The 27,758-nt window shown below is 36.9% G+C and overlaps 1 protein-coding gene across 5 annotated transcripts in view; it reads right to left on the bottom strand.

The window, feature by feature from the left end:
- The window catches only part of PDK1 (pyruvate dehydrogenase kinase 1), a 251,531-nt gene that overhangs the window by 124,133 nt on the left and 99,640 nt on the right, over nucleotides 1-27,758 (bottom strand). The window contains exons 6-7 of one of the 5 annotated variants that reach the window (XR_008400113.1): nucleotides 21,353-21,704; nucleotides 20,826-21,258 (exon numbers count right to left, since the gene is read on the bottom strand). The exons of 1 other annotated variant lie outside the window; for it this stretch is intronic. Coding sequence is in view for 3 of the 4 variants with exons in the window: in XM_053698445.1 (XP_053554420.1) it covers nucleotides 21,682-21,704 (23 nt within the window). In the remaining variant the exon portion in view is untranslated. Of the gene's footprint in view, nucleotides 1-20,825; nucleotides 21,705-23,933; nucleotides 24,136-27,758 lie in introns of those variants that run through there. 3 more of the 5 variants (XM_053698445.1, XM_053698444.1, XM_053698446.1) reach the window with 3 other exon arrangements.

Raw genomic sequence — 27,758 nt, 5'->3', positions numbered from 1 at the left:
CAGGACACCCACATAAGAGGAACATGCTGAGGCCTCTGACAGCCTTTGAATCCTTATGTCATAAGCCGTCCCCTACAAGACACGCACTGTCCATTATTTATGTACTATTGAAACAGAATGCACCAGGCCATATACCTCATTTCATAAATAAATGGGGGGAAGAGTTAGGAGTGCAGTTTTCCCATATAGATGCATCTAAGATATTTACAGCAATTAAGAAATCTGCCACATCCAGTAAACTCCTGGAATTAAATATGAAGCTACTACACAGGTGGTATCTTACCCCATCACGCAGTAAGAAAATTTTCAGTAATTCCTCTGACACTTGCTGGAGATGTCAAATCCATATTGGCCATATGACACATATTTGGTGGCAATGCCCTAACATAATCCCTGTATGGGGAAAAATTGCAAAGGAAACATCAAAGCTACTTGATAGGAATTTACCGCTGGATCCGGCCCTCTGGCTATTTCACATCGCCCCTAAAAGATTCACAGTAGAGCAGACCAAATTATTTAATATCGCTAGTAATAGTATTAAGTTATTAATAGCTAAGAATTGGAGAAGTTCCAACGTCCCGTCTATAGCTCAATGGGTACAAGAATGTAACCACTCTATCTCACTGGAAGAATATCATTATCTCAAACAACGCAAATTAGATAGATATATGCAAATTAAGATAATATGGGAAGACTATATAAAAGATAAATTTGGTTTGTGACGTTAAAACAACTACTGCATGCAGAGTGCTTAAATAGGTGGTCTAGTGTATTAGCAGAAAGGTGGAATTTGGTACACTGGAAGGGTAAATGGGATGTAGAAGGACTGGGGTTTTACAGTGAAAGGTCAAAGTGATTCATTTCATGTACTTAAGACTGGGATATTGGGTATTGAATTAAAGGGACATGACACCCACATTTTTTCTTTTATGATTTAGAAAGAGAATGCAATTTTAAACATCTTTCTAATTTACTTATATTATCTAATTTGTTTTATTCTCTTGATATTCTTTGCGGAAAAGCATATCTAGATATGCTCAGTAGCTGCTGATTGGTTGCTGCACATAGAAGCCTTGTGTGATTGGCTCACCTTGTGCATTGCTTTTTCTTCAACTAAGGATATCTAAAAAATTAAGCAAAATAAAAAATGGAAGTAAATTGTAATGTTGTTTAAATTTCTATTCTCTATCTGAATCATGAAAGAAAGATTTTGGGTTTAGTGGCCCTTTAATGCATACGATATCTGTATAGTCTTATAGGTTGGGCAGCACAGTGTGTTTTGTTTTGTTTGTCTTCTTTTTTTTTTTCTTTTTTATGGTATTTCTAAGTATCGTTTTTCTTCTCACTCCATGTCAGCCGCGCTGTGTGCGTACAGCATATATAGCGGAAAATGTATACAACTTTGTAATGATGCCAAATGTATATGTACAATGTTCATATTTTACTAAATAAAATATTTTTGGAAAAAAAAAATATATATATATATATAAAAATAAAATAGAAATCATTGCAATATGTATGATTCATCTATTTAAATGGATTTTACCTTTTATTTCTTTTTTACACTATATTTGTGCAGTGTCCATTACTTCCTGTCACAGTCCTAAAAGGTTTATTTTAGCCTGGTGTCATAAAACCTCTAGGCTAGTGAAAAGACTTTTATTTGGCTTATGTGCCGCCCACTCATAAGATCTAGCTTTGTCATATATGCTTGCTTACCCTCTACTTAGAAACATTATGAAATAGAGGTAGACAGAGAATGTTCCCAATTTATTTTTTTATCTATTGTTTTTAAGTGTATCTTGGCTTATTGCAAGGTCTGTATAAAAAAAAATTCTGTATATATCTTAGCTTAAATGGAGGTGATGAATAGGTTAATTAATATGGATGTGTTATCTGTACAGTGATTGGTCTAAATGAATACCTTTTGTAAATTAATAGCTGTATAATACACCTGTTCCCCAGCTCTGATGAAGTGCCCTTGATGCAGTAAACGCGTCAGCTGCAAAAACTGTCTACTGCATTCGTTTTTAATCTTTTGTTCTCAATAAATTGAACTTTTAAACTAACTAATCTCTCCTCGCTACTTTGTACCCTTATGAGGAGAGGAGAGCCCCAGCGGTCTAAGTATAACAGTCAATGCCGGCTTCACTATGTCAGCATCAAAGTGAGGCTGCACGCTCTGTGTGAGTTTGGCGATATAGTTTGGCGACACCGTATACACTGGTAAATGGTTACCAATCAACAGAAGGAGGACAGCTTTACCTGGAGAGATCCATACAGATATACCAGCGATACTCCAAACGGAACCTTTCTGAATGCGGTAAGCCTTACTTTAACTATACTGTTTGATCTTGGGATTAATGTTACAAACTTACTAGCCCTGTGTGAGCCACAATAGTGGGACTCCAACTTGAGTTGTAATCACAGGAAAAGATACTCAGAAGGTACACACACAGTCTGAAATATTGCTGATCTATTAGATAAAAGGGAGTCAGATTTGCTCATGCCCAGACTGACAGAAAAAAAACGTAGGTTTTGAAAATGTCCTGCTCTTGTCACACTGGGGGCAGGGGGACTACACTGAGAATTTCTAAGTGCTAATTTTGCAAGAAAACTATTACATTATTGCCTGTTTTTTACACAACCTTTTTCTTTTTATATTTACTTTGATTTAACATATTTGTTTTACCAAGCGAGTGTTCCATGCCGTCCTAACTGTGCTGAATTTTAAGCGCCATTAGGACGGCATGGAACGTCCTAGCAGTTTGGCTGTACTGAAGCTATAGGCGCTTTCTAAATGGGATTGCAAGCTGGAGGGAGAGCCTAGCATCATTGGCACTCCCCCCTGACACAATACCATCATTGAAACTACACGATCGCATGAACGATCGCGTGGTTTAAGTTTTTTACTTATTTGTAAAAAGTACCATCAGGAAAGGGTTAATATCCCTTTAAAATTTCAAGGTCATGGACGCAAACATTTGAAAAACGATTTACAAAAACACATAATTTAAAGTTTCCCCTATAGAAATCAATGGAGGAAAAAAAGTGAAAAAAAGACTAACATCCAAGATCGCGCAAACACAACCGCAGTTTCGCATTCCCCATAGAAGTCAATGGATAGAAAAAAAACTGTTGAAAAAAAACCTAAGACCCATCGCGCAAACAACATAGCATATTCACATTACCAAATGGGAAATATTTACAGTAAATACATAGATAAAGTCTTTATTAAATATGAATATTGCATAAATATGTTTTATTGTGGTTTTAATTTACTTAATGGCAAAGGGCTCAAATGCCTTATATATATATATATATGTTTATATGTGTGTAAATATATATATATCAATGCTTTTATATGTGTGTATATGACTGTAAATACATATACACACATATATATATATAAATACAAATACATCTTTAGCAATGTATATGTATGTGTCTCAGTGTTAAAGCCATTTGCCTGATTTCCACTCTTTGAGTCCTTGTAACTTTTGTGTGCAATATATTTTAAATATTTTTTATTAGACAGTGTTACTATGAGTGTAACTGTACTTTGTTATGTATTTTTGAAGTGTTGTGCAAATTTGTTTTGGAAAACAGTTAACCACAGCTCTGAGATTGCAGTAAGGATTGAAGCGTAATCGCGATTTTCGCTCAACTTGTAACATCAGCGCAATGAAAAAGGCTTGCGAAAACACAATATCGCTTGTGCAAAACAGTTTGCACCTCACTTGTAATCTAGCCCTAAGTGTTTAATGTCCCTTTAATTTCAATCATTCTGTTTTGCAATGGCGTTCAAATTTTTATACTTTTGTACTTATGGCAGAATATTGTTTAGTCTTCCTGTAGTATTTTAACACAGCAGATAGCAAAAATAAAGAAATAAAGAAAACACTAAAGAAAACACAAACCACTACTTTTTTTGTTTCATGATTCAGATAGAACATATCACTTTGAACAACTTTATAATTTTTTTTATTATCGCATTTGCGTTGTTCCCTTGGTATCTTTTGTTAAAGAGCAGGACCATAATCTCAGGAGCATGCATGTGTCTGGAGCACTATATGGCAGCAGGTTTGCAAGAATGTTGTCCATTTGCAAGATAGCAGCACTATTTCCTGCCATGTAGTGCTCCAGACCACCCACCTAGGTATCTCTTCAACAAAGAACACCATGGGAACAAAGCAAATTTGATACTAGAAGTAAATTGGAAACTTGTTTTTAAAAATGTATGCTCCGTCTGAACCACAAAATAAAAAATTTGGGTTCTATATCCCTTTAAATCCCCTTTACACTAGACTAGTTGGAATAAGACTGACATTGACCCACAAGGGCTGAATCTGAAAAGACAAAACATTATCTCTGGTTTTTGATGAAGGGTAGGACACTGAAAAAACAGAATTTATGCTTACCTGATAAATTACTTTCTCCAACGGTGTGTCCGGTCCACGGTTTCATCCTTACTTGTGGGATATTCTCCTCCCCTACAGGAAATGGCAAGGAGAGCACACAGCAAGAGCTGTCCATATAGTCCCCCCTCTGGCTCCGCCCCCCAGTCATTCGACCGACGGTTAGGAGAAAAAGGAGAAACTATAGGGTGCCGTGGTAACTGTAGTGTATAAAGAAAGAAAGAAATTTTTCAAACCTGATTAAAAAACCAGGGCGGTCGTGGACCGGACACACCGTTGGAGAAAGTAATTTATCAGGTAAGCATAAATTCTGTTTTCTCCAACATTGGTGTGTCCGGTCCACGGTTTCATCCTTACTTGTGGGAACCAATACCAAAGCTTTAGGACACGGATGAAGGGAGGGAGCAAATCAGGTTACCTAAATGGAAGGCACCACGGCTTGCAAAACCTTTCTCCCAAAAATAGCCTCCGAAGAAGCGTAAGTATCGAATTTGAAAATTTGGCAAAGTATGCAGGGAAAACCAAGTCGATGCCCTACAGATCTGATCAACAGAAGCCTCGTTCTTGAAGGCCCATGTGGAAGCCACAGCTCTAGTAGAATGAGCTGTAAATTGTGCAGGAGGCTGCCGTCCAGCAGTCTCATAAGCCAATCGGATGATGCTTTTCAGCCAAAAGTAAAGAGAGGTAACAGTAGCTTTCTGTCCTCTCTGAATCTGAAAACCCACGCTTAGATAGAATCAAGAGTTCAATTTCCAAGCAGTCAGTTGCAGAGAGACTAGATTTGGATGTTCGAATGGACCTTGTACTAGAAGATCCTGTCTCAAAGGTAGCTTCCATGGTGGAGCCGATGACATATTCACCAGGTCTGCATACCAAGTCCTGCGTGGCCACGCAGGAGCTATCAGAATCACCGAGGCCTTCTCCTGTTTGATCCTGGCTACAAGCCTGGGAAGGAGAGGGAACAGTGGAAACACATAAGCTAGATTGAACGACCAAGGCGCCACCAATGCATCTACTAGTGTCGCCTTAGGATCCCTGGATCTGGACCCGTATCGAGGAACCTTGGAGTTCTGATGAGACGCCATCAGATCCATATCTGGAATGCCCCATAGTTGAGTTAACTGGGCAAAGACCTCCGGGTGGAGTGCCCACTCCCCCGGATGGAAAGTCTGACGACTCAAATAATCCGCCTCCCAGTTGTCTACTCCTGGGATGTGAATTGCAGATAGATGGCAGGAGTGATCCTCCGCCCATTTGATGATCTTGGATACCTCTCTCATCGCCAAGGAACTCTTTGTTCCTCCCTGATGGTTGATGTAAGCTACAGTCGTCATGTTGTCTGACTGGAATCTTATGAATCCGGCCTTCGCTAGTTGAGGCCAAGCCCGGAGAGCATTGAATATCGCTCTCAGTTCCAGGATGTTTATCGGGAGAAGAGACTCTTTCCGAGACCATAGACCCTGAGCTTTCAGGGAATCCCATACCGCGCCCCAGCCTAATAGACTGGCGTCGGTCGTGACAATGACCCACTCTGGTCTGCGGAAACTCATTCCCTGAGACAGGTGATCCTGAGTCAACCACCAACGGAGTGAGTCTCTGTTCATCTGGTCTACTTGAATCTGTGGAGACAAGTCTGCATAGTCCCCATTCCACTGATTGAGCATGCACAGTTGTAATGGTCTTAGATGAATTCGAGCAAAAGGAACTATATCCATTGCTGCAACCATCAATCCTACTACTTCCATGCACTGAGCTATGGAAGGCTGCAGAATAGAGTGAAGAACTTGACAAGCGTTTAGAAGCATTGTCTTTCTGACTTCTGTCAGGAAGATCTTCATTTCTAAAGAATCTATTATTGTTCCCAAAAAGGGAACTCTTGTTGACGGAGACAGGGAACTCTTTTCTACGTTCACCTTCCACCCGTGAGATCTGAGAAAGGCTAGAACAATGTCTTGTATGGGCCTTTGCTTTGGAAAGAGACGACGCTTGGGTTAGAATGTCGTCTAGATAAGGTGCTATAGCAATGCCCCTCGGTCTTAATACCGCTAGAAGGGACCCTAGCACCTTTGTGAAAATTCTGGAAGCAGTAGCTAAACCGAATGGAAGAGCCACAAACTGTCTTTCCAGGAAGGCAAACCTCAGGAACTAATGGAGATCTTTGTGGATAGGAATATGCAGGTACGCATCCTTTAAATTCACGGTAGTCATGTATTGACCCTCCTGGATTGTTGGAAAAATCTTCCTTGTTCCGTTATTGGAACTGGGTGTATCACTCCCATCTTTACTATGTCTGCTACGCAGTGTAAGAATGCCTGTCTCTTCATCTGGTCTGAAGATAAGCGAGACATGTGGAACCTTCCCTTTGGAGGAAGTTCCTTGAATTCTAGAAGATATCCCTGAGAGACTATTCTAGTGTCCAGGAATCCGGAACATCTCTTGCCCAAGCCTGAGCAAAGAGAGAGAGTCTGCCCCCTACTAGATCCGGTCCCGGATCGGGGCTACCCCTTCATGCTGTCTTGGTAGCAGCAGCAGGCTTTTTGGCCTGTTTACCCTAGTTCCAACCTTGCAATGGTTTCCATGCTGGTTAAGGTTGGGAAGTGTTGCCTTCTTGTCTGGAGGCCGCAGAGTTAGGAATTGGTCCGTTCCTGAAATTGCGAAAGGAACGAAATTAGATTTGTTCTTAGCCTTAAAAGGCCTATCTTGTGGGAGGGCATGTCCCTTTCCACCAGTAATGTCTGAAATAATCTCTTTCAATTCCAGCCCGAATAGGGTCTTACCCTTGAAAGGAATATTAAGCAATTTGTTCTTGGACGACACATTCGCCGACCAGGATTTTAGCCAAAGCGCTCTGCGCGCCACTATAGCAAACCCTGAATTTTTCGCCGCTAACTTAGCTAATTGAAAAGCGGCATCCAAAAGAAATGAATTAACCAACTTAAGTGCGTGAATTCTGTCCATGACTTCATCATATGGAGTCTCCCTTTGAAGCGAATTTTCCAGTTCCTCAAACCAAAATACGCTGCGGTAGTGACAGGAATAATGCACGAGATTGGTTGAAGAAGGAAGCCCTGCTGAATAAATTCTTTTTTAACAGTCCTTCTAATCCTTTATCCATAGGATCTTTGAAAACGCAACTGTCCTCAATAGGAATAGTTGTGCGCTTAGCTAACACTGAAACCGCCCCCTCAACCTTAGGAACCGTCTTTGCCATGTGTCCTTTCTAGGGTCGACAATGGGGAACATTTTCTTGAATATAGGTGGAACAAAAGGTATACCTGGCTTTTCCCACTCCTTAGTCACTATGTCCGCCACCCGCTTGGGTATCGGAAAGGCATCAGCGTGCACTGGAACCTCTAAGAATTTGTCCATCTTACACAATTTCTCTGGAATTACCAGAGAATCACAATCATCTAGAGTAGTTAGGACCTCCTTAAGCAGGGCGCGGAGGTGTTCTAACTTAAATTTAAAAATTTAAAAATCACTATATCAGTGTCTGCCTGCTGAGAAACTTTTCCTGAATCAGAAACTTCCCCTTCAGACAGGCCCTCCCTCACTGCTATACTCAGATTGATGTGAGGGAACAACTGATAAATTGTCCTCAGCGCTAACCTGCTCATCTTCTGTATTTAAAAACTGAGCAATCACGCTTTCTAGAATAGGATGGCAGTTTGGATAATAGATTTGCTATAGAATTATCCATCACTGCAGTTAATTGCTGCATAGTAACCAGCATTGGCGCGCTAGATGTACTAGGTATCGCCTGCGTGGGCAAAACTGGTGTTGACACAGAAGGAGAGGATGATAAACTATCCCCACTACCTTCACATGAAGAATCATCCTGGGCAATCTTATTAAATGTGACAGTACTGTCCTTACTTTGTTTGGACGCTATGACACAATTTGCACAAAACATTAATAGGGGGAACCACCTTGGCTTTCATACATACAGAGCATAAGCTATCTGAAGGTACAGACATGTTAGACAGAATATGGCAGGCTAATAATGCAATAAAAACGTTTTTAAAGAAAAGCGTTACTGTCTCTTTAAATAATAAACAAGCACACTTTATTTCTGAAAGTTTGAAAAACTATGAAGGCAATGTCCGATTTTTACAAAATTTGCACTCCAGAGTCCTAGTGCCTTGAAAGTATTGCACACCAAGTTTCAAAATGAGCAAAACGGAGCTATTTGTTCAAATAAACAATTTTATCACACAACAATCACTGCCACAGCCTTGCTGCGGCTTTTTACCTTCCCTTAAAGTGATTCAGCACTGAAATAAACCTTCCTGAGTCCGTTTTCTTTACCCACAGGACCCTCAAATGAAGCTGCATGCACTGCCATGAAAATAAACTGCGCAATTGGGGTGTGAAAACGGGGCCTCCTCCATCTGCATTACCAGAGTGAAGGGGCCTTTCTGACTAAAGTAGAAGTCTAACTAGATGCCAGGCGAAAAAAACGTTCCCAAAAGTGCATTTATAACACAAAAAAACACTCTAAATGTCCAATAAATCTGATATAAACCAATCGATTTAGCCCACAATAGTGTCAACCAGTATAGAGCCCATTTATAAGCCTTAATCTGTTATGAATCTAAGAAAATGGCTTACCGATCCCCTAAGGGAAAAACTGACAGTCTTCTAGCATTAACATGTCTTGTTAGAAATATGACTAATCGTACCTGAAGCAGATAAGTCTGCAAACTGTTCCCCCCAACTGAAGTTCTCTGGGCTCAACAGTCCTGCGTGGGAACAGCAATTGATTTTAGTTACTGCTGCTAAAATCATACTCCTCTTTTAACAGAAATCTTCATTTTCTGTTGTAGAGTAAATAGTACAAACCGGCACTATTTTAAAATAACAAACTCTTGATAGAAGAAATAAAAAACTACAACTAACACCACAAACTCCTCACCATCCCCGTGGAGATGCTACTTGTTCAGAGTGGCAAGGAGAATGACTGGGAGGCGGAGCCAGAGGGGGGACTATATGGACAGCTCTTGCTGTGTGCTCTCCTTGCCATTTCCTGTAGGGGAGGAGAATATCCCACAAGTAAGGATGAAACCGTGGACCGGACACACCAATGTTGGAGAAATGATTTTTGTGCAACTGGATATTATAATATTTGAAAATCAGCTTGTGAACAAAATGAAAGTCTGATTCCTCCAGATGATTCTAGGAAGTTATATGGATAACATTTTGATTTTAGACACAGAGTCCTGTATTTCCTGTTATGTATTTATAATAGTATGGTTGTGAAAGATAATTAGCGTGTTTATAATTATTCCTAACTGGCCTTAGCAGATATAAGAGCAACAGGCTTTTTAACCTAGAATAAATTAGTTACATCATGCCAAAGCCCTTTACTATATAGAAACTAAAATGGTATAGTTATTTCTTCAATATTTGAACAACTCAAATAATTTTTAAAAATCTGCTTTTAATTCTCAGACTTTGTTTTGAATACATTGTTATGTCTAGCAATTTAACCCAATGCATAGCATACAGCTGTCCAACTTCCTGATTGGCTGGTGAGAAAAGAGAGGGCTATAACCAGCAAAAGAAGTAAAATGCAAAATGGTGAAGTTACCAAAAAAATACACGATAGCAAAGAAGTTTACACTTCCCCAGTCAAAGTTTCTAAATATAAAAAAGTGAAATTAAATTATTAACACATAACATAATGAATGGTGGAAATAATATGAGTAAATTATTCTTTTTTTATTATTATTAAGATATAAAACTTATTTCCACAAGGTCTGTGAAAATAAATGTTAGCCCCACAGAACAAGACATTCATAGACACCACTACTCTCCCTGGACAACTGACTGTCAGGGTTATAGATTAATTTTTTTTTAATGGGCACTAAAAAAAAATGCCCATAGAAATGCCATTTTCATGGCAATGGGTAGATTATTTATTTTTTTAGTTAGGATTTTTTATTTTGGGGGTATGGGGGGTTGTAATGTTAGGGTGTACTTTGTAGTTTTTGTTGGGTAAAAGTGCTGTTAACCTTAGGGTAATGCCCTACAAAAGGCTATTGGTAGTTTATTTATAGATAAGGGTTTTTTTTATTTTGGGGTGGCTTTTTTATTTTAAACAGGGTATTAGATTAGGAATATCTTTTTTTATTTTGGATAATTTGTTTGTTATTTTCTGTAATGCTAGATTTTGTTATTTTGTGTAATTTTAAAGTTAGTTATTTTATGTAATATTAGAGTTTGTTATTTTTTGTAATGTTAGTTTTTGGGGCTTTTCGTAGTGTTAGGAGTTTTATATTTTTGTAATTTAGGTTTTTTATTTTTGGTATCTTATTTTTTTAAATAGTAATGTTAGGTTTATTTATAGTTTTCAAAATATAAATGGGATAGGGAGGCTAGTAATGCCTAAAGTTTGTATCTTTACCTTAGGCTGAAAGGCAACGCCCAGGTGAAAAAACCTTTTATGAAGGAAAAATTATGATGTGCAGACCCTTAAAGTAATTATATATTTATACTTTATAAGAGAGATTCCATAGTAACCGCAATAAGGTTACTACCTATATAGACAGGGATTTCAGCACATCTTTTTAATAAACCGCTGAAACAAATGTCCAGCTCCGCTTAATAGCGGTAGGTGGATACTGCCCTCATTTACCACTCACGTGTAAGCCATCTCAAGAGTGTCTCTGATAAACAAAGTAAAATATGATTAGAACTCATGAACCAATAAAACAGAGAAGCGTTGGTTGGGAAATGACTAAGCACAGATTTAGCTGTACAATTTTATTAAATGAAAATCACATGAAGCAGCATAATAAATAATCCAACTGTGAGCTAGCTGAACTGACAACACCTCCACTAGTGGGTGGTTACGAGCAAAGCGTAAAATCTGCCACCATAGTGAACCATGAGGATCTATGTCAGTAAAGTAGCCTGCAAGAGTATACACAAAATCACATTAGCAATACATCCATATGTGTGGGAATATCTCCCAGTATTGTGCACAATACTTAAACAACCAGTGAATAACAGGTTAATTCCAATCTAAATAAAATAAAGACTTTTTGGACTGTAAAGGGTAATACCACAACTCCAGTAACAGCGGACACCACCAATATAATTAAAGGTATCAGGCGTCTTGTTATAGTAAATCTGGATCTATGTGTGTATAACCCAATTTTACAGGCTGATTGGATTTTCCATAAAATTAATGGTATGTTAACAATGGTTGCGTTTTATCAGGCTATCAAATTTCCAAAATTCAAATTGTCCCGCAAAGTAAATCCGTGTTTATACACAGTGCATCCAAAACCTCCTGGTATATTAAATAGTTGCGGACTGATGTGTCAAAGTTAAGACTTTATACTTGTAATACAACCGTATGTTCTGCTTTAGGTGGTTAGATATCCCAGCGTTGTTTCAGTGTAAACTGGATCAGCTTGCTTCATTCTCCGTGATCCAAGGTTTTAAAAAGCGTGGACGCTAACAGCGATCTGCGGGACAATTTGAATTTTTGAAACTGAAATTCTGTCTATGGGTGTTAAATATACACTGCTTTATTACTTTAATTGTATCAAACCGTCTTATGTATTTGCTATCTTACTGTGACAGATAACACTAAAAGGCTTTGGGGGAGCGTTAACATAGATCCAGGGAAACTAACATTCATGACACCTGTTACCTTTTTAATATTGGTGGTGCCCGCTGAATACTGGAGTTGTTAATCCTCTTCCCCATAGCCTCTACTTGCTATTTGATAGCCTGATAAAACGCAACCATTGTTAACATACCATTAATTTTATGGAAAATCCAATCAGCCTGTAAAATTGGGTTATACACACATAGATCCAGAATTACTATAACAAGACGCCTGATACCTTTAATTATATTGGTGGTGTCCGCTGTTACTGGAGTTGTGGTATTACCCTTTACAGTCCAAAAAGTCTTTATTTTATTTAGATTGGAATTAACCTGTTATTCACTGGTTGTTTAAGTATTGTGCACAATACTGGGAGATATTCCCACACATATGGATGTATTGCTAATGTGATTTTGTGTATACTCTTGCAGGCTACTTTACTGACATAGATCCTCATGGTTCACTATGGTGGCAGATTTTACGCTTTGCTCGTAACCACCCACTAGTGGAGGTGTTGTCAGTTCAGCTAGCTCACAGTTGGATTATTTATTATGCTGCTTCATGTGATTTTCATTTAATAAAATTGTACAGCTAAATCTGTGCTTAGTCATTTCCCAACCAACGCTTCTCTGTTTTATTGGTTCATGAGTTCTAATCATATTTTACTTTGTTTATCAGAGACACTCTTGAGATGGCTTACAGGTGAGTGGTAAATGAGGGCAGTATCCACCTACCGCTATTAAGCGGAGCTGGACATTTGTTTCAGCGGTTTATTAAAAAGATGTGCTGAAATCCCTGTCTATATAGGTAGTAACCTTATTGCGGTTACTATGGAATCTCTCTTATAAAGTATAAATATATTTATTTATAGTTTAAGCTTAGTTTTTTTTTTCCCCATAGGTAAGTTTTTATTTATTTTAATGTAGTTATATTGTAACTTTAATTTAAAGCTAGGTGGTGTTAGGTTTAGGGGTTAATAGTTTAATTTAGTTTGTGGCAATGTGGGGCCCCGGCAGTTTAGGGGTTAATAGGTTTATTTAGGGAGTCGCAATGTGGGGGGTTGGCGGTTTAGAGGTTAATAGCTTTATTAAGTGTTGGAGATGTGGGGGTCGACGGTTTAGGGGTAAAAAGGTTGATTAGGTGTTAGTGATGCGGAGGGATATACTTTAATTTAGATAGTCGCAATGTGGGTGGGCGGCGGATTTGGGCTTAATATATTTATTTTAGTATATGCAATGTGGGGGTGGCAGTTTAAGGGTTAATAGGTAGTTTATGGGTGTTAATGTACTTTGTAACATATTTTTTATGAGTTTTGTGAAACATTTTTGTTTCGCAAAATCCATAACTACTGGTCTTTGATTGCGGAATGGATTGTTCGGTATAGGCTATAATGATCACGGTAAAGCCATAACACTCGACTTGTAATATCAAGTAGCTGACCATGCCCCATGCAAAGGCCATTTTTCAAGCGGTAAAGCCATACCGCACAACTTGTAATCTGGGTCTAAATTTATAGATACTAGACCCCCCAACGGTATTTACCTAGAGGTGTTAGGACAGTTTATATATAACAACTTTATCCCAAGGACCTAAGACTTGGGCATTAAAAAATGACTTAATTCGAATAAAATATTAAAAAAATATTCTTTGTTAAAATACATTTATATATAAAAAAAAAAACGTTATAAATTGTTTAACTGTTTGTGACATAGGTGCTAACATTGAGGTAAAATAAGGGGTGAAGACAAGTCATTGTTTACAAACAATTTCTTGTCATTTATGACATGAGATCACTGTGACTAGCATGGAAAAATTCACAAAAATATGTTGCTCCTGATCACTACTTTAACTATGTATTTAGAAAATGTAACTGTATTACCATAATGGCCCTTTAATATGACAGAAATGACAAAGTGGTCTAGCCATCTGTGCACACATTAAAAAAATGCAACAACAAAAAAAGAGAACCCTGCTCAACACAGAGATTGTATCGATAGTAATATGGTTGTAAGGACTGAGTAACTTACCAAAAGAAGATCGAAGTATTAATAATTCATAGGTTTTTTTAATTGATTAAATATTTAGTGAGTTTTAAGCAAACACTACAGTCAACAAAGGAGGTTCAACATACATTCACATACACATATACAAACACAGAGATATATAATATAAATCTCTCACATAATGAATAAGTTTATCTGTGAGTCACTTAGCTCTTATTGTGGTAGATGGATATTGCATAACCATAGTGAAATAACAGGTTTAGAAGAATTCTGAGGACCATAATAATCGATTGCAACTCTGTAATGCAAACCAGCAGCTCGCAATTTATTACAGAAATGGGGGAATTAGAAGTAGACACTCAGTATGATAAAAAAATATCCCAGAGTGGGGTAGGGGGAATCTCTTTCTCATCACACAAGACACCACCCTTGTAATGTAAGTTATATTGCTCAAGGTCTATTATGGTTTACAAACTATTCCTTATAAAATTGAACCATATGAAATGGATGCACAGTATTTCACCTCAGAAAGGAGTACTAGGCTAAAGATAATAATTCAGAAGTTCTGGCCAACCAGGTCTTCTCTGTAGGAATTTTCCAATGTCTTACTATGACATATTTAGCACTTTAAGCATAAGCTGTATTCGTTTGGATCGGATCTTACATAGCTGTGGGGAAAATGGATATGTCTGATTGGTATGACATTGTGGGATCATGTCTCCACACAGTTCTGTCTTAAATAGAGTGATTAAACTTACTGTCCCTTTAATATATTTATAACTCTAGTTTGTACAGCAGATAAAGTTTGTTTTGATAATAACTATATGGTTCCACTCTCCTTGTTTGTAATAAACCACATTAGATTTTATTACCAGATGGCTAACTTTACTGACACACTAAATTCTGAAGAGGAATTCTTGGAAATCCTGGGAACATTGGATTTTGCATGGTGAATGAGGACTGGAAGAACATGACATGTCATATAAAGGGGTAAAATGTATATCATACTTTTGGGGGTGGGGGACTGGACCTTTACCCAGTCATAATCTCTTTCTTTTTTGGGACAATTAAAGGGACGTGAAACCCCTTCAATTTTTCTTTCATGATTCAGATAGAAAATACAATTTTAAACAACTTTTCAATTAACTTCTATTTTTTAATTTGCTTCCTTCTCTTGTTATCCTTTGCTGGAATGTTTATCTAGGTAAGCTCAGGAGCAGCAAAGAACCTTGGTTCTAGCTGCTGGTTGGTGGCTGCATATATAAAACGGTTGTGATTGGCTCACCCACGTGTTCAGTTAGAAACCAGTAGTGCATTGCTGCTCCTTCAACAAATGATACTAAAAGAATGAAATAAATTTGATAATAGAAGTAAATTATAAAATTGTTTAAAATGATATTCTCTATCTGAATCATGAAAGAAAATATTTGGGTTTCATGTCCCTTTAAGCAATCATAACCCACCTGTATATTATTTTTTATTTTTTTAAATCATGTTGATGATACTGTCAATAAAACCTTTTCAGCTCACTGTTAGGAGAAACATTTGCATACTAAACATAAGTGCTCTAAACAAAAATAATAATAGTAATAATTAAAGACGATGAAGTGGTTAGATATATAAATCTATTACAGTTACACTGCCACAATGTAGGACTTTATCAGGTCTGTGATTCTAGCAGGTGATAGCTAAATCTCAATGCTAATATAACTCGACTTTCCTGTGCTCCAGATGTAGAGATGTGTATTAGGTGTTGTGTATTTATTAATGAAAAGGCATTGTATAATGTTTACTAGAATTAGATCAGCGCCACCTTCCTATAAGGCTGTTATACACTTTTGAAAGAATGGAACTGAGTGTTGTCAACATCTATTCAGTCTTGTTACCACTTTTGAAATAATAAAGTTTAAAAGTTTTTGTTTTTTTAAATAACGATTGACAAGTAACAGGTCTGCTTTTAGACTTTGGTTTCACATGTTGAAGAATTTTATGTTTATAAAAAAGTGTTTGAATAACCACAACTGCCATTTCTTTTTATTGATTATATTTTTCCGAAAGCAATAATACATTTTGTAATATTCTAATGTAGACATGCAGGAATTTCAATTTTGTTTTTCTCTATTACAGCCCAAATGTACAACCGATCAGAACTGTGCAAGTGGTAATAGTGCATCACAGAGAACTGCACTGACGTGTGCACCCATCAGAGATGCAAGATCACACATGCCATCTCCTCATGGGCAGTACTTGTTTTCCACATCAACTGCAAGTAACCACAGCCTCTCTTCAGTGGATACAATTCCAGATATTGGGGTTGGAGGAAGTTTGTATGTAGAATAGAAATACAACTGTAGTTATTAACGTTAATATAAGAAATGTCCGATAATATAGTGATATATCTATCCATACAGGAAAGATGTAAAAGGGTAAAGAAAGAGGGTGACTCCTAGTGCAGACCAGTAAGATATAAATACCCCCTTAGATGAATCCCAAATCGGTGGGTACTCACAATGTATAGCGCACACAGTAGTGCAAATAACGCTTACTGGGAATATTATGGTGTCCTAGTACACATCAACCAGTCAAGAAGTTTTTTTTCTCCCTTTTCCTCTGGTGGACAATGCAGGCAACAAATCCGAGAATAGATCCAAAAATAGAAGACTCCAGACATAAAGTTTTTTTGGAAAAGCTTTATATAAAAATAATGATAAAAAAACAGTAATAATAACAGATGTTACAAATAAAATCAGTAAAAACTTGCTACGCGTTTCTCAGCGTTAACCACACCGTTTTCCAGAGGAAAAGGGAGAAAAAACTTCTTGACTGGTTGATGTGTACTGGGACACCATAATATTCCCAGAGTGATGATATTGCTCATTGTAATGACACCAGTGTGGCGAGACATTTTGAAATGTTTCATAAAGGAAGCGTGGAATCTTTAAAGTTTATCATTATTGATAAAGGAATCACTAATGGCAGAGGTGGCAATAATGATAAAATCCTTTTGCAGAAAGAAGCAAAATGGATTTATAAACTAGGAACGAGATACCCAACAGGTTTAAACGAAAAGCTGGAGTTTGCCAGTTTTCTATAAATGTCTCTCTGATAGAGTGTGCGCCGTTATCTGGAGGTGATCATTTCAAAAGGCTGTTGTTAGCTTTGCTTTGAAAGGCTTAGGAATTTAGCTTTTTCATTTAAAAATTTGTGAAATAACAAAGCTTTCATTTTTTGGTCTTTTTAACTATTAATACATGTAGTATTGAACAGGGCATCCTGCTGTATACAGCTTTAAGAGATTAGCAGGTGTATTAGCAAGTAGATCACCTGTGGAGCCACAGGTGGGTCTATATAAAGAGGATATCCGGTATGGAATAGTATGCCCTGATGAACCCCTTAGACACAAATCTTGCTGCAGGGGTGAAAAGTGCGTTGGCATTTGTGTAACCTTAGCACCTATGTGCTGTACTAGTCAGGAGTGAGGTCGACCAACTCCTGTCTTTCTTGTGTGCATTTTTCAAAGAAAGCAAAGTAAAGACATTTTGGTACAAGTTTATTTCTACCTTGGAACTGACCCAATGTTGATGCTGCATGCTGAGAAAGAGCGTGTTTGTTAAAGCGGCTAGCTACTGGAGAATGTGGATTCCTTTCTTGTGCTGGACTGAGCGTGTAACATCTATCTGAAGGTGTTTAAGGATAAGAGACCCTTTTGCTGAGAAATCGCTTGGTTTTGTGTGTGGCTGTTTCAATATACTTTTCTGAGTATACGGTGCATCCTGGTATGTGCTTAGCTACATAACATCGGTGGAAGCCTGGTTTCTTTCACCTTGTGCAACTGGCCAATCCAGTGGACGGATTCTCGGAGTTTGGGACACACCTCTTGCAATCGAACCTATTGCCAGCAGGCTGACAACCACACCTCAGGCTGCAAGTGACGTTACACGCGCTGAATGCTGCATCTACTTTGAATCGGAATAACGGATCCAAATACAGCAGCTAAGTAAAATAAGTGAACTTGTACCTCCAGCAGCAGTTATCTACGTCTGCTTTTCAGACGCTATATAAGACATTTGCCGTTCATTTCCTCTGATCTGTTTGTTGAAAATGTCTTTGCTATGAGTCAACTTGTTACCATTATGTTTATGCTTGATTTTGCTTACGATTTTTGCTCACTATATGTTACCTGTCTATGTAATAGATAGTAGGTTAGGCCTAACCCCTAGTCAATTAGCATACGTATGCTTAGAGGTTCCTGGCCTTTCAAGTAGCATTTAGTCTTTGAAATTTGCTTTTATTTAGTTAAGAATGCTCACTTTTAGATTGTGATTGACCTTGTCACTTTTGTGATCCACATACATGTGGTTTGGGATTTAAATAGGAATTAATAAATTTGATTATTTACCAAATTCTGTGTGCCTTGTTTTATCCCTTGCTTTCTTCACAACAGCATTGTATTTATTAAAAGTTGACAAAATATTCTAAATTGTATGTTATGGCTAAAGTCTGTCTAGTTATACAAACTACCAATTTTTTTTTTTTAAATAATGTTGTCTGTTTATCTGGAAACATTCTGTGGAACCCAACAAGACTGGAAGTAAATGTGATTTTATTATTGATTTTTTTGTGTGTACTTTCTGTGAAGTCATTTTCAAATGTTTCTTATTGACCATCTATAATTATGCCCTTTTCTTTTTGGTTTGTTTTATCAATAAACGAAAAAACATTGGTTAAGAATTCCACCTTTTCTATTTATAATAATTTTAAAATGTTCCCTGCAATAGATTTACATTCCAGCAGTAAGCACATTTTCAGAAAAGATTAACACCTGTTGTTCTGCAATGATTTTTAAAAACACATAGTTCTAAAACAATCCAGACTCATTACAGGAGTGAACAATGCATGACAAATAAAAAAATAAAAATAAAAAAAACCTACTGATTTGAAATGTTTTATTTAATAAACTATTGTGCAGTAAAATAGAGGTCGGTAGGAGTCAGAGTGTAGCTTGTGAACATCCTAGTCACAGATTTTCTGTTATTTAATAGCACGAAAAAGGGACAAAGATAATAAATGTACTTATTTCCTCAATGTGTGAATATCCACAAATAAGCATTTCATATATGCAGCTTGATTTTTTTTTATGTCCGTTTTAGTTTAAGTGTCCATCTAGATTCATAATTCATTATCTTATATAATTTAATGTTGCAAGTGTACTGCAAAAAAATATATATGCAAAAATATACCGTATAAATGCAGGATATGGAGACCTCTCAGGAAATTACACTGAGCTTGTAGCTGAGCAGATGACACCTCAAACACAATCCACTGCTCTAAGGTCTTTCTACACCAGATATAAATAAACCAATGGAAAAGGAAGAAACTGCTATTTAAATACCTCCCCCCACACCATCAAGACAACAGGAGCCAAAGTGACCAGAGCAGCAAGTTTGCCATCTATGAACCCTCAGATAGGGAGGTTTAGATGGTGATGAGAGAAAAAAGGAATGTAAACATCAGACGGATAGGGAGAGATTGCAGTTAAGAGACCCAAATAAGCAGGGAGCAGAACAGACTTATGATACTGTCCACTAGACACTACAGTTCGGGCCCAAAGTTTTGAGAATGACACAAATATTAATTTTCACAAAGTCTGCTGCTTCAGTGTTTTTAGATCTTTTTGTCAGATATTACTATGGTATACTGAAGTATAATTACAAGCATTTCACAAATGGCAAAAGGCTCTCATTTACAATTACATTAAGTTTATGCAAAGAGTCAATATTTGCAGTGTTGACCCTTCTTTTTCAAAACCTCTGCAATTCCCCCTGGCATGCTGTCAATCAACTTCTGGGCCACATCCTGACTGATAGCAGCCCATTCTTGCATAATCAATGCTTGGAGTTTGTCAGAATATGTGGGGGGTTTGTTCACCTGCCTCTTGAGGCTTGACCACAAGTTCTCAATGGGATTAAGGTCTTGGGAGTTTCCTGGCTATGGACCCACAATTATTTATGGCAAGGTGCTCCATCATGCTGGATAAGGCATTGTTCGTCACTTAATTGTTCTTGGATGGTTGGGAGAAGTTGCTCTTGGAGGATGTTTTTGTACCATTCGAGTCATCAGAGAAAATTACTTAACCCCAGTCCGCAGCAGTCCAATCCCTGTACCTTTTGCAGAATATCAGTCTGTCCCTGATGTTTTTCTTGGAGAGAAGTGGCTTCTTTGCTGCTCTTCTTGACACCAGGCCATCCTCCAAAAGTCTTCACCTCACTGTGCGTGCAGATGCACTCACACCTGCCTGCTGCCATTCCTGAGCAAGCTCTGCACTGGTGGTGCCCCGATCCCGCAGCTGAAACAACTTTAAGAGACAGTCCTGGCGCTTGCTGGACTTTCTTGGGCGCTCTGAAGCCATCTTCAAGCAACACCCACTCCTTTTAAAGTTTCCAGTCTGTTATTCTAACTCATTCAGCATGACAGAGTGGTCTCCAGTGTTAACGAGAGAATCAATGACATGATGTCAGCTGGTGTTATTGTGGCAGGGTTGAAATGCAGTGGGAATTTTATTTGGGGGGGATTAAGTTCATTTTCATGGCAAAGAGGGACTTTGCAATTAATTGCAATTGATCTGATCACTCTTCATAACATTCTGGAATATATGCAAATTGCCATCATAAAAACTGAGGAAGCAGACTTTGTGAAGACTCTGGTGGGTCAAGTAAGAGACAAATCTGGTACTCATGACACAATTTCACCAGAACACATAAGGACAATGTAAGAATGAAAATATTTCATTTGTGTTTGTCAGTTTGTTTTAATATGTTCCAATATTTGATTTTTAATGTACAAGTCTTTTACATTTTGTAGTCATTATATTGTTACATGTTTAAAGGTATATTATTCTTTATTAAAAAAAAATATTGTTCTACACCAAATTGCATATTCCAGTATAAGTTGCAAACATTGTTTTACATTTTTTTCCATTATTATAAACCTAGTATTAATTATAATAATTCACAGTTTTTCTCCTTTTTGTATAAAACAATCAAAAACTCTTGTTTGTACAGAAGACTTTAGGTTCACAAATAGCAAAACAACTCTAAGGCACGTGTCTCCTGGACGTATTTACAATATGTTTCCTCTACTTGTGCTGTCAAAATCGTTAAAGTTTCTCTAATTTGTATTGTATCCTTACATGATGTTGTAGTAGAAAGTACAGGATCTGTGGAAAATTGAGGAAAACAGTTACTGTAATAAAAACAAACAATCAATCTAATCACTCATATCCTATTAATTAGTTGTCAACCAGTACTTACATGCCTTTATGGCTAGTAATTCAGTGGGCTAGCATTGTTAGTCTTGACTGTCCACATTTTTGGATACTTTAGCAAGGTGTTCGGCCCCTTCTACTAATAATTTGTACTGCTATTAATAAATAAATTTTAAAAAAAGTATATATTCACACACAAATATTTTTTTAAAGCTGATAAAGATTTCAATATTAAAATCTTTACATTCCCTCCCTGGGGAGAAGACAATGTCTGAACTATAGCCTATGCATTAGGAACCAAGGGTGGGCAGGCGACATCACTCTGAAGTTACATGTTTAAAACTGGCCTCAAGTAACAGAGCGAGCATCTCACCATCATTCCTTCCTTTTTTTGAGATCTATAGATATGAAAGAAAAATATACAGTTAAGTTCCCAAAAACATTTTTTTTAAAAAATGTAAAGTTTTTATATGTAGATTAGTTAAAGTGATGGTAAATCCAAGCATTTAAAAAAAAACAATAGTCGTGCTAGCATACAGAACAAGGTCATAAGACTAGAAAGGTTATTGGTTTAGAGGTGGAAACGTTGCTTCATTGAGAAGAGAGCGATGTGCCGTGGGAGGCTTGAGCCGCTGAGTTTAAAAATTTGTTTAGTACTTTTTTCTTTTCTTTTTTAAACTGAAGACTAAAAGTCCTATTTATAAATAGGACTTTCAGTCATCAGTTAAAAAAAAAAGGTGTACTAAACAAAATGTTCTACCTCTAAACCAATAGCCATTTTAGTCATATGACAGTGTTCTGTATGCACGTCTATTGGTTTAGAGGTGGAAAGAGCACAGCGCTATTTTCTCAATGAGGTTTCCACCTCTAAACAAAAAAAAAAAGTTTAGTACCCTTTTTTTAAAAGCTGATGACTGAAAGTCCTATTTATTTTTAGTGATGGTAAATCCTAGCATGGATTTACCATCACTTGCAGATTTTTTTGTATACAGGGTATTCCATAACTCATTTTGTTTACATTTATTAAAAATGTTCTTTTAATTTATTATTAATTTTTTTGTTTAAAAAACAAATTTTGTTTGTTGCTCATAAATCTCTAAATGTATTTATTATTTAGTAATTTATATATTTCATCTATTTTCAAGACTTTCATTTAAACATTTAAAAAATAATAGTAACATAATTAAAAAAAAAAACCCTCCAAGTTAAAATATTGCTACAAAAAACTGACACAGCTGCATTAATTAAATTTTTTGCATAAATGTGTACCTTGTAATTTTAGAATTTTCTATTTATTTAATCACAATAAACTCTATACATCCATACTTTTCATGAAAGTATTTCAATACAGGTATACCCTGCTCATACAGCGGGTTAGGGACCGGAGCCCCGCTGTAAAGTGAAAACCGCCTTAAAGTGAAACAAGGCAGTTTTAGCTTTTTTTTCCCACTAGCCAGTGTGTTTAACATGTTTGAACTAACATTTATTAGGGGTGCAATAGTGCTACGTTTAGTTTAACACTAGCACAGCACAGTATTCAATAAATACTGTACCTGTAAAATAGTGCCAATCACTGTAGTACAATTTGCCAGACTACAGCACTGAGACACAGATTGCACCGTAATGCTGTAAACAGAATGAACTGCACATAACACAATGGTGTCAGTCACTTTTCTCGCAATCTCACGATGATTACAGCACTGTTTCAAATTCCTTGTAGGTTGAACTTTAGCTCCACAAAGCTCTGTATTAGTGAAGCGCTATAAAGTGAGTTATACCTGTATAGGTAAAAACTGTAAATGGATGTACACTTTTGCCAACACACAGAATAAGTATAATGGGTATAAGGACAGTTAGAATTGTATGCAATTACACTAGAAACATATATATATTAATGTCATACATGTAGGTAACTTATTACCTGCAGAATCTGTTGGCGTTCTACAAATAACCGATAATAATAAATGAAGCTGACAAATGTTTTAAGTAAAAAGGTGGCCCTTTGAACTACATTAAAATAATAAAGAAACATTAGTTTAACATTTAGTTTTTGGGCATATTTGTTGGGCTTATGGTTTTTATCTGCTGTCAAAATCTGTTTCTATATAACATTCAATAGAAGAAACGTCTAGTCACACTTACAAGTGTGATGAGTTTTCTCGTGGACCTATAAAATTTTGGTTCCTTTTGTTTAAGGTTGATGTACCTTCGTAAACACTTGCGACAAATCCTTGTAACTCCCGAAACATGGTATGTTTGCCTCAGCATCTCATATTACTCTGACACAAACATCCTGCTTAGCCGCACAAACTCCACCAATTACACTTATTCTAACAAGATTCTGCAAATTTCTAATTTCTCATATATGAAATGTAATGTAATACATATAATGCAAGAACGTGTTTATACAGTGCTGTAAAAAAAGAAATGCACAAAAGACATATCACAAATCAAGAAAATGTTTTTAAAATGTCCGTGTGTAATCAAATGTTCACCCAATGGATATGGTTCAATTAATTAATATTTTCTACCTCTGCTGCTATACCTGCACATCACAATGCATTGAAAACCGCTTTCCTGAAGAAAAAAAAATGCAAACAAATAAGACAGAAGCCCAGAGGGCTAAGTTTAGTAGTTAAAAACACTTTTAATGATCATCAAGAAATACAACTTACACAAAATAACCTCAAATCAATATGAAGTATAAAAACAGAACTGGGCACTCCCTTTAAATTCCATCCAGGAAGCGGTTCTAGTTTGTCACTCCTTCAGTCGTGGAAGCCAAATCCTCTCTCATCGGGTGGTTTTACCACGTGTAACGCTCACCTCCTATAATGAATTTACAATAAACCATGGCATTAAATGTTCTCACTGCCTCTTAAAACGGTTCTGCAATGTTTAATTAAATTTGAATGTTGATATAAAGTTTTTTCAAGCAAAAAAAATTATGCCTGTAGTTTGTAAGTTGTAGATGTTGCAATATGTATAGGTTATGTGCCTTGTTACTTATGCTAGTGCCATCTTATTATTCTTTCCAAGAATTGTTCATCATCTGCATTGATTATTAAAGTTTTGAATCAGTTTTTGTATATAGATAGTGAAGAGTTTATTATAATACATACTAAATAATCTGAATAAAGAACTACAAACATACTCAATGTAGGTCAAATCTATATATGTAAAAATACATACAGTTTTGAAAAGAAATGAGCAGGATTGCCTTGGGTTTTTTTTGTTGTTTTTTTTTAGACTTGCCAGATAAAATGAAAATTCTCTCAGCAATCTAACAGTCGAAAAAAGTGATGACTACGGACGTTCTCAAGGCATGGTCAGGATCTAGAAGGATTCAGTGGATATCTGTTAATTAGTGACACCTTCTTGCTGAAAAACTCCTTTTGCACTGTTAGAAAAAAAACCTTGATGTGACCAGACTTCTGTTGTAAGAATCAGAATTGAGGAGCATCGAGTCCAATAATTATATTTATGATATATTGATATTTGTCTGTATTGCAGAAGTTTGTAAGAATACACATTATTAAACATTGAACATGGAATTTTAAATTCTGCTCCTAGAAAATGTTCTCTTCTATCATTTGAATAAGCAAGATATTGGTGTGTGAGAGATATGGAACAAAAAGGGTGAGCGGTGGTTGGAGAATGCTTTTGTGAGGAATAGTGAATACAAGAGAGAAACATCCTGTGTAAGGTACTGCAAGGGATGAAGAGTTTGTTGTATGTGAGAGAGACACACAGAGTGATAGTCAGTGGAAGAAAGAAGCTCAAAGTTTGAGCAGATATTTGGGTGGTGGAGAGGAGAGCTGATTTGGTGAAGATGGGTGTTTGAAGGGTATGGAGAAGGTTTTCTATGTGAGAGAGGTGCCAAAAACAGTGATATCTATATATTACACTTGACTTTACAATTATGTCATGGGTGATGTCATTAGAAATGTTAATGATATAAAAAATAACTGCACTCTCCTTAAGTGATTTATTTATGTAAATGTTCAAGGGACAATGTTTCCCTTATTCAGACAAAAATAATGCATGAAATAATTACTCCAAAAATGTAAATAGTGCACAATATAAGCAACCAATCAAATAAGAAACATTAACTCACAATTGGTGTCAAACATGCCAAAATAATTTCTCTATATATGTATCTCTAGATAGCCAATGCAAAGGGTATAAAAAACAGAATTATTAATTGTGGGAAATGTGATCTAATTATTACATATATGTTACAGTACATATCAATGTATAATAGTTTGTTTTAATGCAATATTAGTGAAATGAGACCTGTAATTCCCAAGAACCTGTAAATAGTAGTATATACATAGGTGGATTTATACACAAACTACTGGGACACACCCAAGAAATGCTAGATAATAATGTTGTTGGAAACATTAGCTTTTGAAGTCATCCAACAAATAAGTAATGGCAGCACCATTAGTGCACAGGAATCCTGGAATTTATATCTTACCTAAAAGCCACCCACCAGGCATCTCCCAATCCTTTCTGTAAAGTCACAAACTTCTCCTCTTTCACAAAATGGACTTACTGCCACATGTGCAATCAATAGCACCAAGCACATTAGGTATCCCAGTAACTTTATACAGTTGGGCTTCCCTGCTTGCCATTTATCTGGTGGTGCCAGCTAAAAATGTAGAAAAACATTAACAACTGAGCGAAGGTGATGCAAAAATGTTGATTAGCAAATTAAAACAACAACAACCTGACTGGAAGTAATAGTGGAAAAGAAATGCAGAACAGGAAGCAGAGTTCAACAAATCCTACATACACACACATAATATAATATGTATATAGAATATATATTATAATCCTAGCTATACAAATTCGCTCATGCATGAATATAAACGGGCCTCACAATAAATGAAACCCATTATAAATTAGCTCTTTTCGCTGATGATTTACTATTAATACTAACTTCCCCACAGAGTTTTCTTCCCATAGTTCAGATTCTTCTGTCTGACTACGGTAAAGAATCAAATTACGCAATTAATACTGGAAAGTCGGAGCTACTGCCCCCTAAACACTCCAATACAGCTTGTGACGATCTTATACGGCTTTTCCCTTTCCCAATCGCAACAACCTCCCTCAAATATTTGGGAATCCACCTCTCCTCAAATCTACAAAAACTATTTGAACTAAACTATTCATCCCTTTTAAACTACATTACAGACAAAACCTTGGTATGGTCTCCTAAAAAAAATCTTATGGATGGGAAGGATGAGTGTCTTCAAGATGACCATTCTACCCAAAATACTATATACCTTTTAAACAGTATCTATTCCACTTCCCTCCCTAAATTACAAACCATAATTAATGCATACATCTGGCAAAACATCCTCCTAGGATAGCCAAAACAACATGAACTGCCCGTAAGAAGTTAGGAGGACTAGGCGTTCCAGATCTAGTCCTGTACCGATCAGCAATATTTCTAAACAGGATAATAGAGTGGAGTACGTTAGACCCTCAGGATTGTAAGTCCTGGATTGTACTAGTACATGCTCTAATAGATCATCCATAATTAAGCAGACTATGCTGGATATCCCCATCAAAACGCCCAATATCCCTAATTAATTTCCCGATAATTTCTGAAAGCTTCACTATTTGGAACTCATTATTAACCAAATCTGACTCTATCCACAATACCCTCTGCACTAACACCAATTCTCAGTAATCCAGAATTCCCTGAAGGCCTCTCCTTAATAAGCCACAATATATACAACCTCCAAGATCTCTTACCTATAACAGACGACTTTTACCCCCAAGGAATATGCACCAATATCTAGGCAGGCATTTCACCAACTGGTTCAGATACTCTTAATTAAACCACTATTATGGTTCCCACAAAGACTAAACTAACGATCGTCTGGGGTTGTCATGTTCCTTGTTCAGAGGAGAATTGCCTGGTATTTCGGGGCTGGACTGACCTTACTTGGCGGGATCAGACTGATATACTTCAGGAAAGTTTTTTTCTTCTGTGAAAAGCACACTGGTCTAAAAGAGGTTGCTTCCGGGTGGTAAATCGCCATAGAACAAGCCACTGAGCTGTTGTTCGTTCCTGATAGAGCGCTTCTCTCTTTGTATGCAAATTATTATGACCCTGGGGAAGTCTCCCTATGGGTGATGGGGGAAACCAGACGTGGACTCCTTGCCCAGTGTGCTTAGAGGAATGTGGCTGCACCTCACTGACGAGGCCCATAGGAGGCCGTAACGATCGTCTGGGGTTGTCATGTTCCTTGTTCAGAGGAGAATTGCCTGGTATTTCGGGGCTGGACTGACCTTACTTGGCGGGATCAGACTGATATACTTCAGGAAAGTTTTTTTTCTTCTGTGAAAAGCACACTGGTCTAAAAGAGGCTGCTTCCGGGTGGTAAATCGCCATAGAACAAGCCACTGAGCTGTTGTTCGTTCCTGGTAGAGCGCTT

This window comes from Bombina bombina, chromosome 1, assembly GCF_027579735.1.
Source record: "Bombina bombina isolate aBomBom1 chromosome 1, aBomBom1.pri, whole genome shotgun sequence".
Taxonomy (NCBI): domain Eukaryota; kingdom Metazoa; phylum Chordata; class Amphibia; order Anura; family Bombinatoridae; genus Bombina; species Bombina bombina.
Note: the sequence above shows the minus strand (reverse complement) of the source record. Positions and strands in the feature narration are given on the sequence as shown.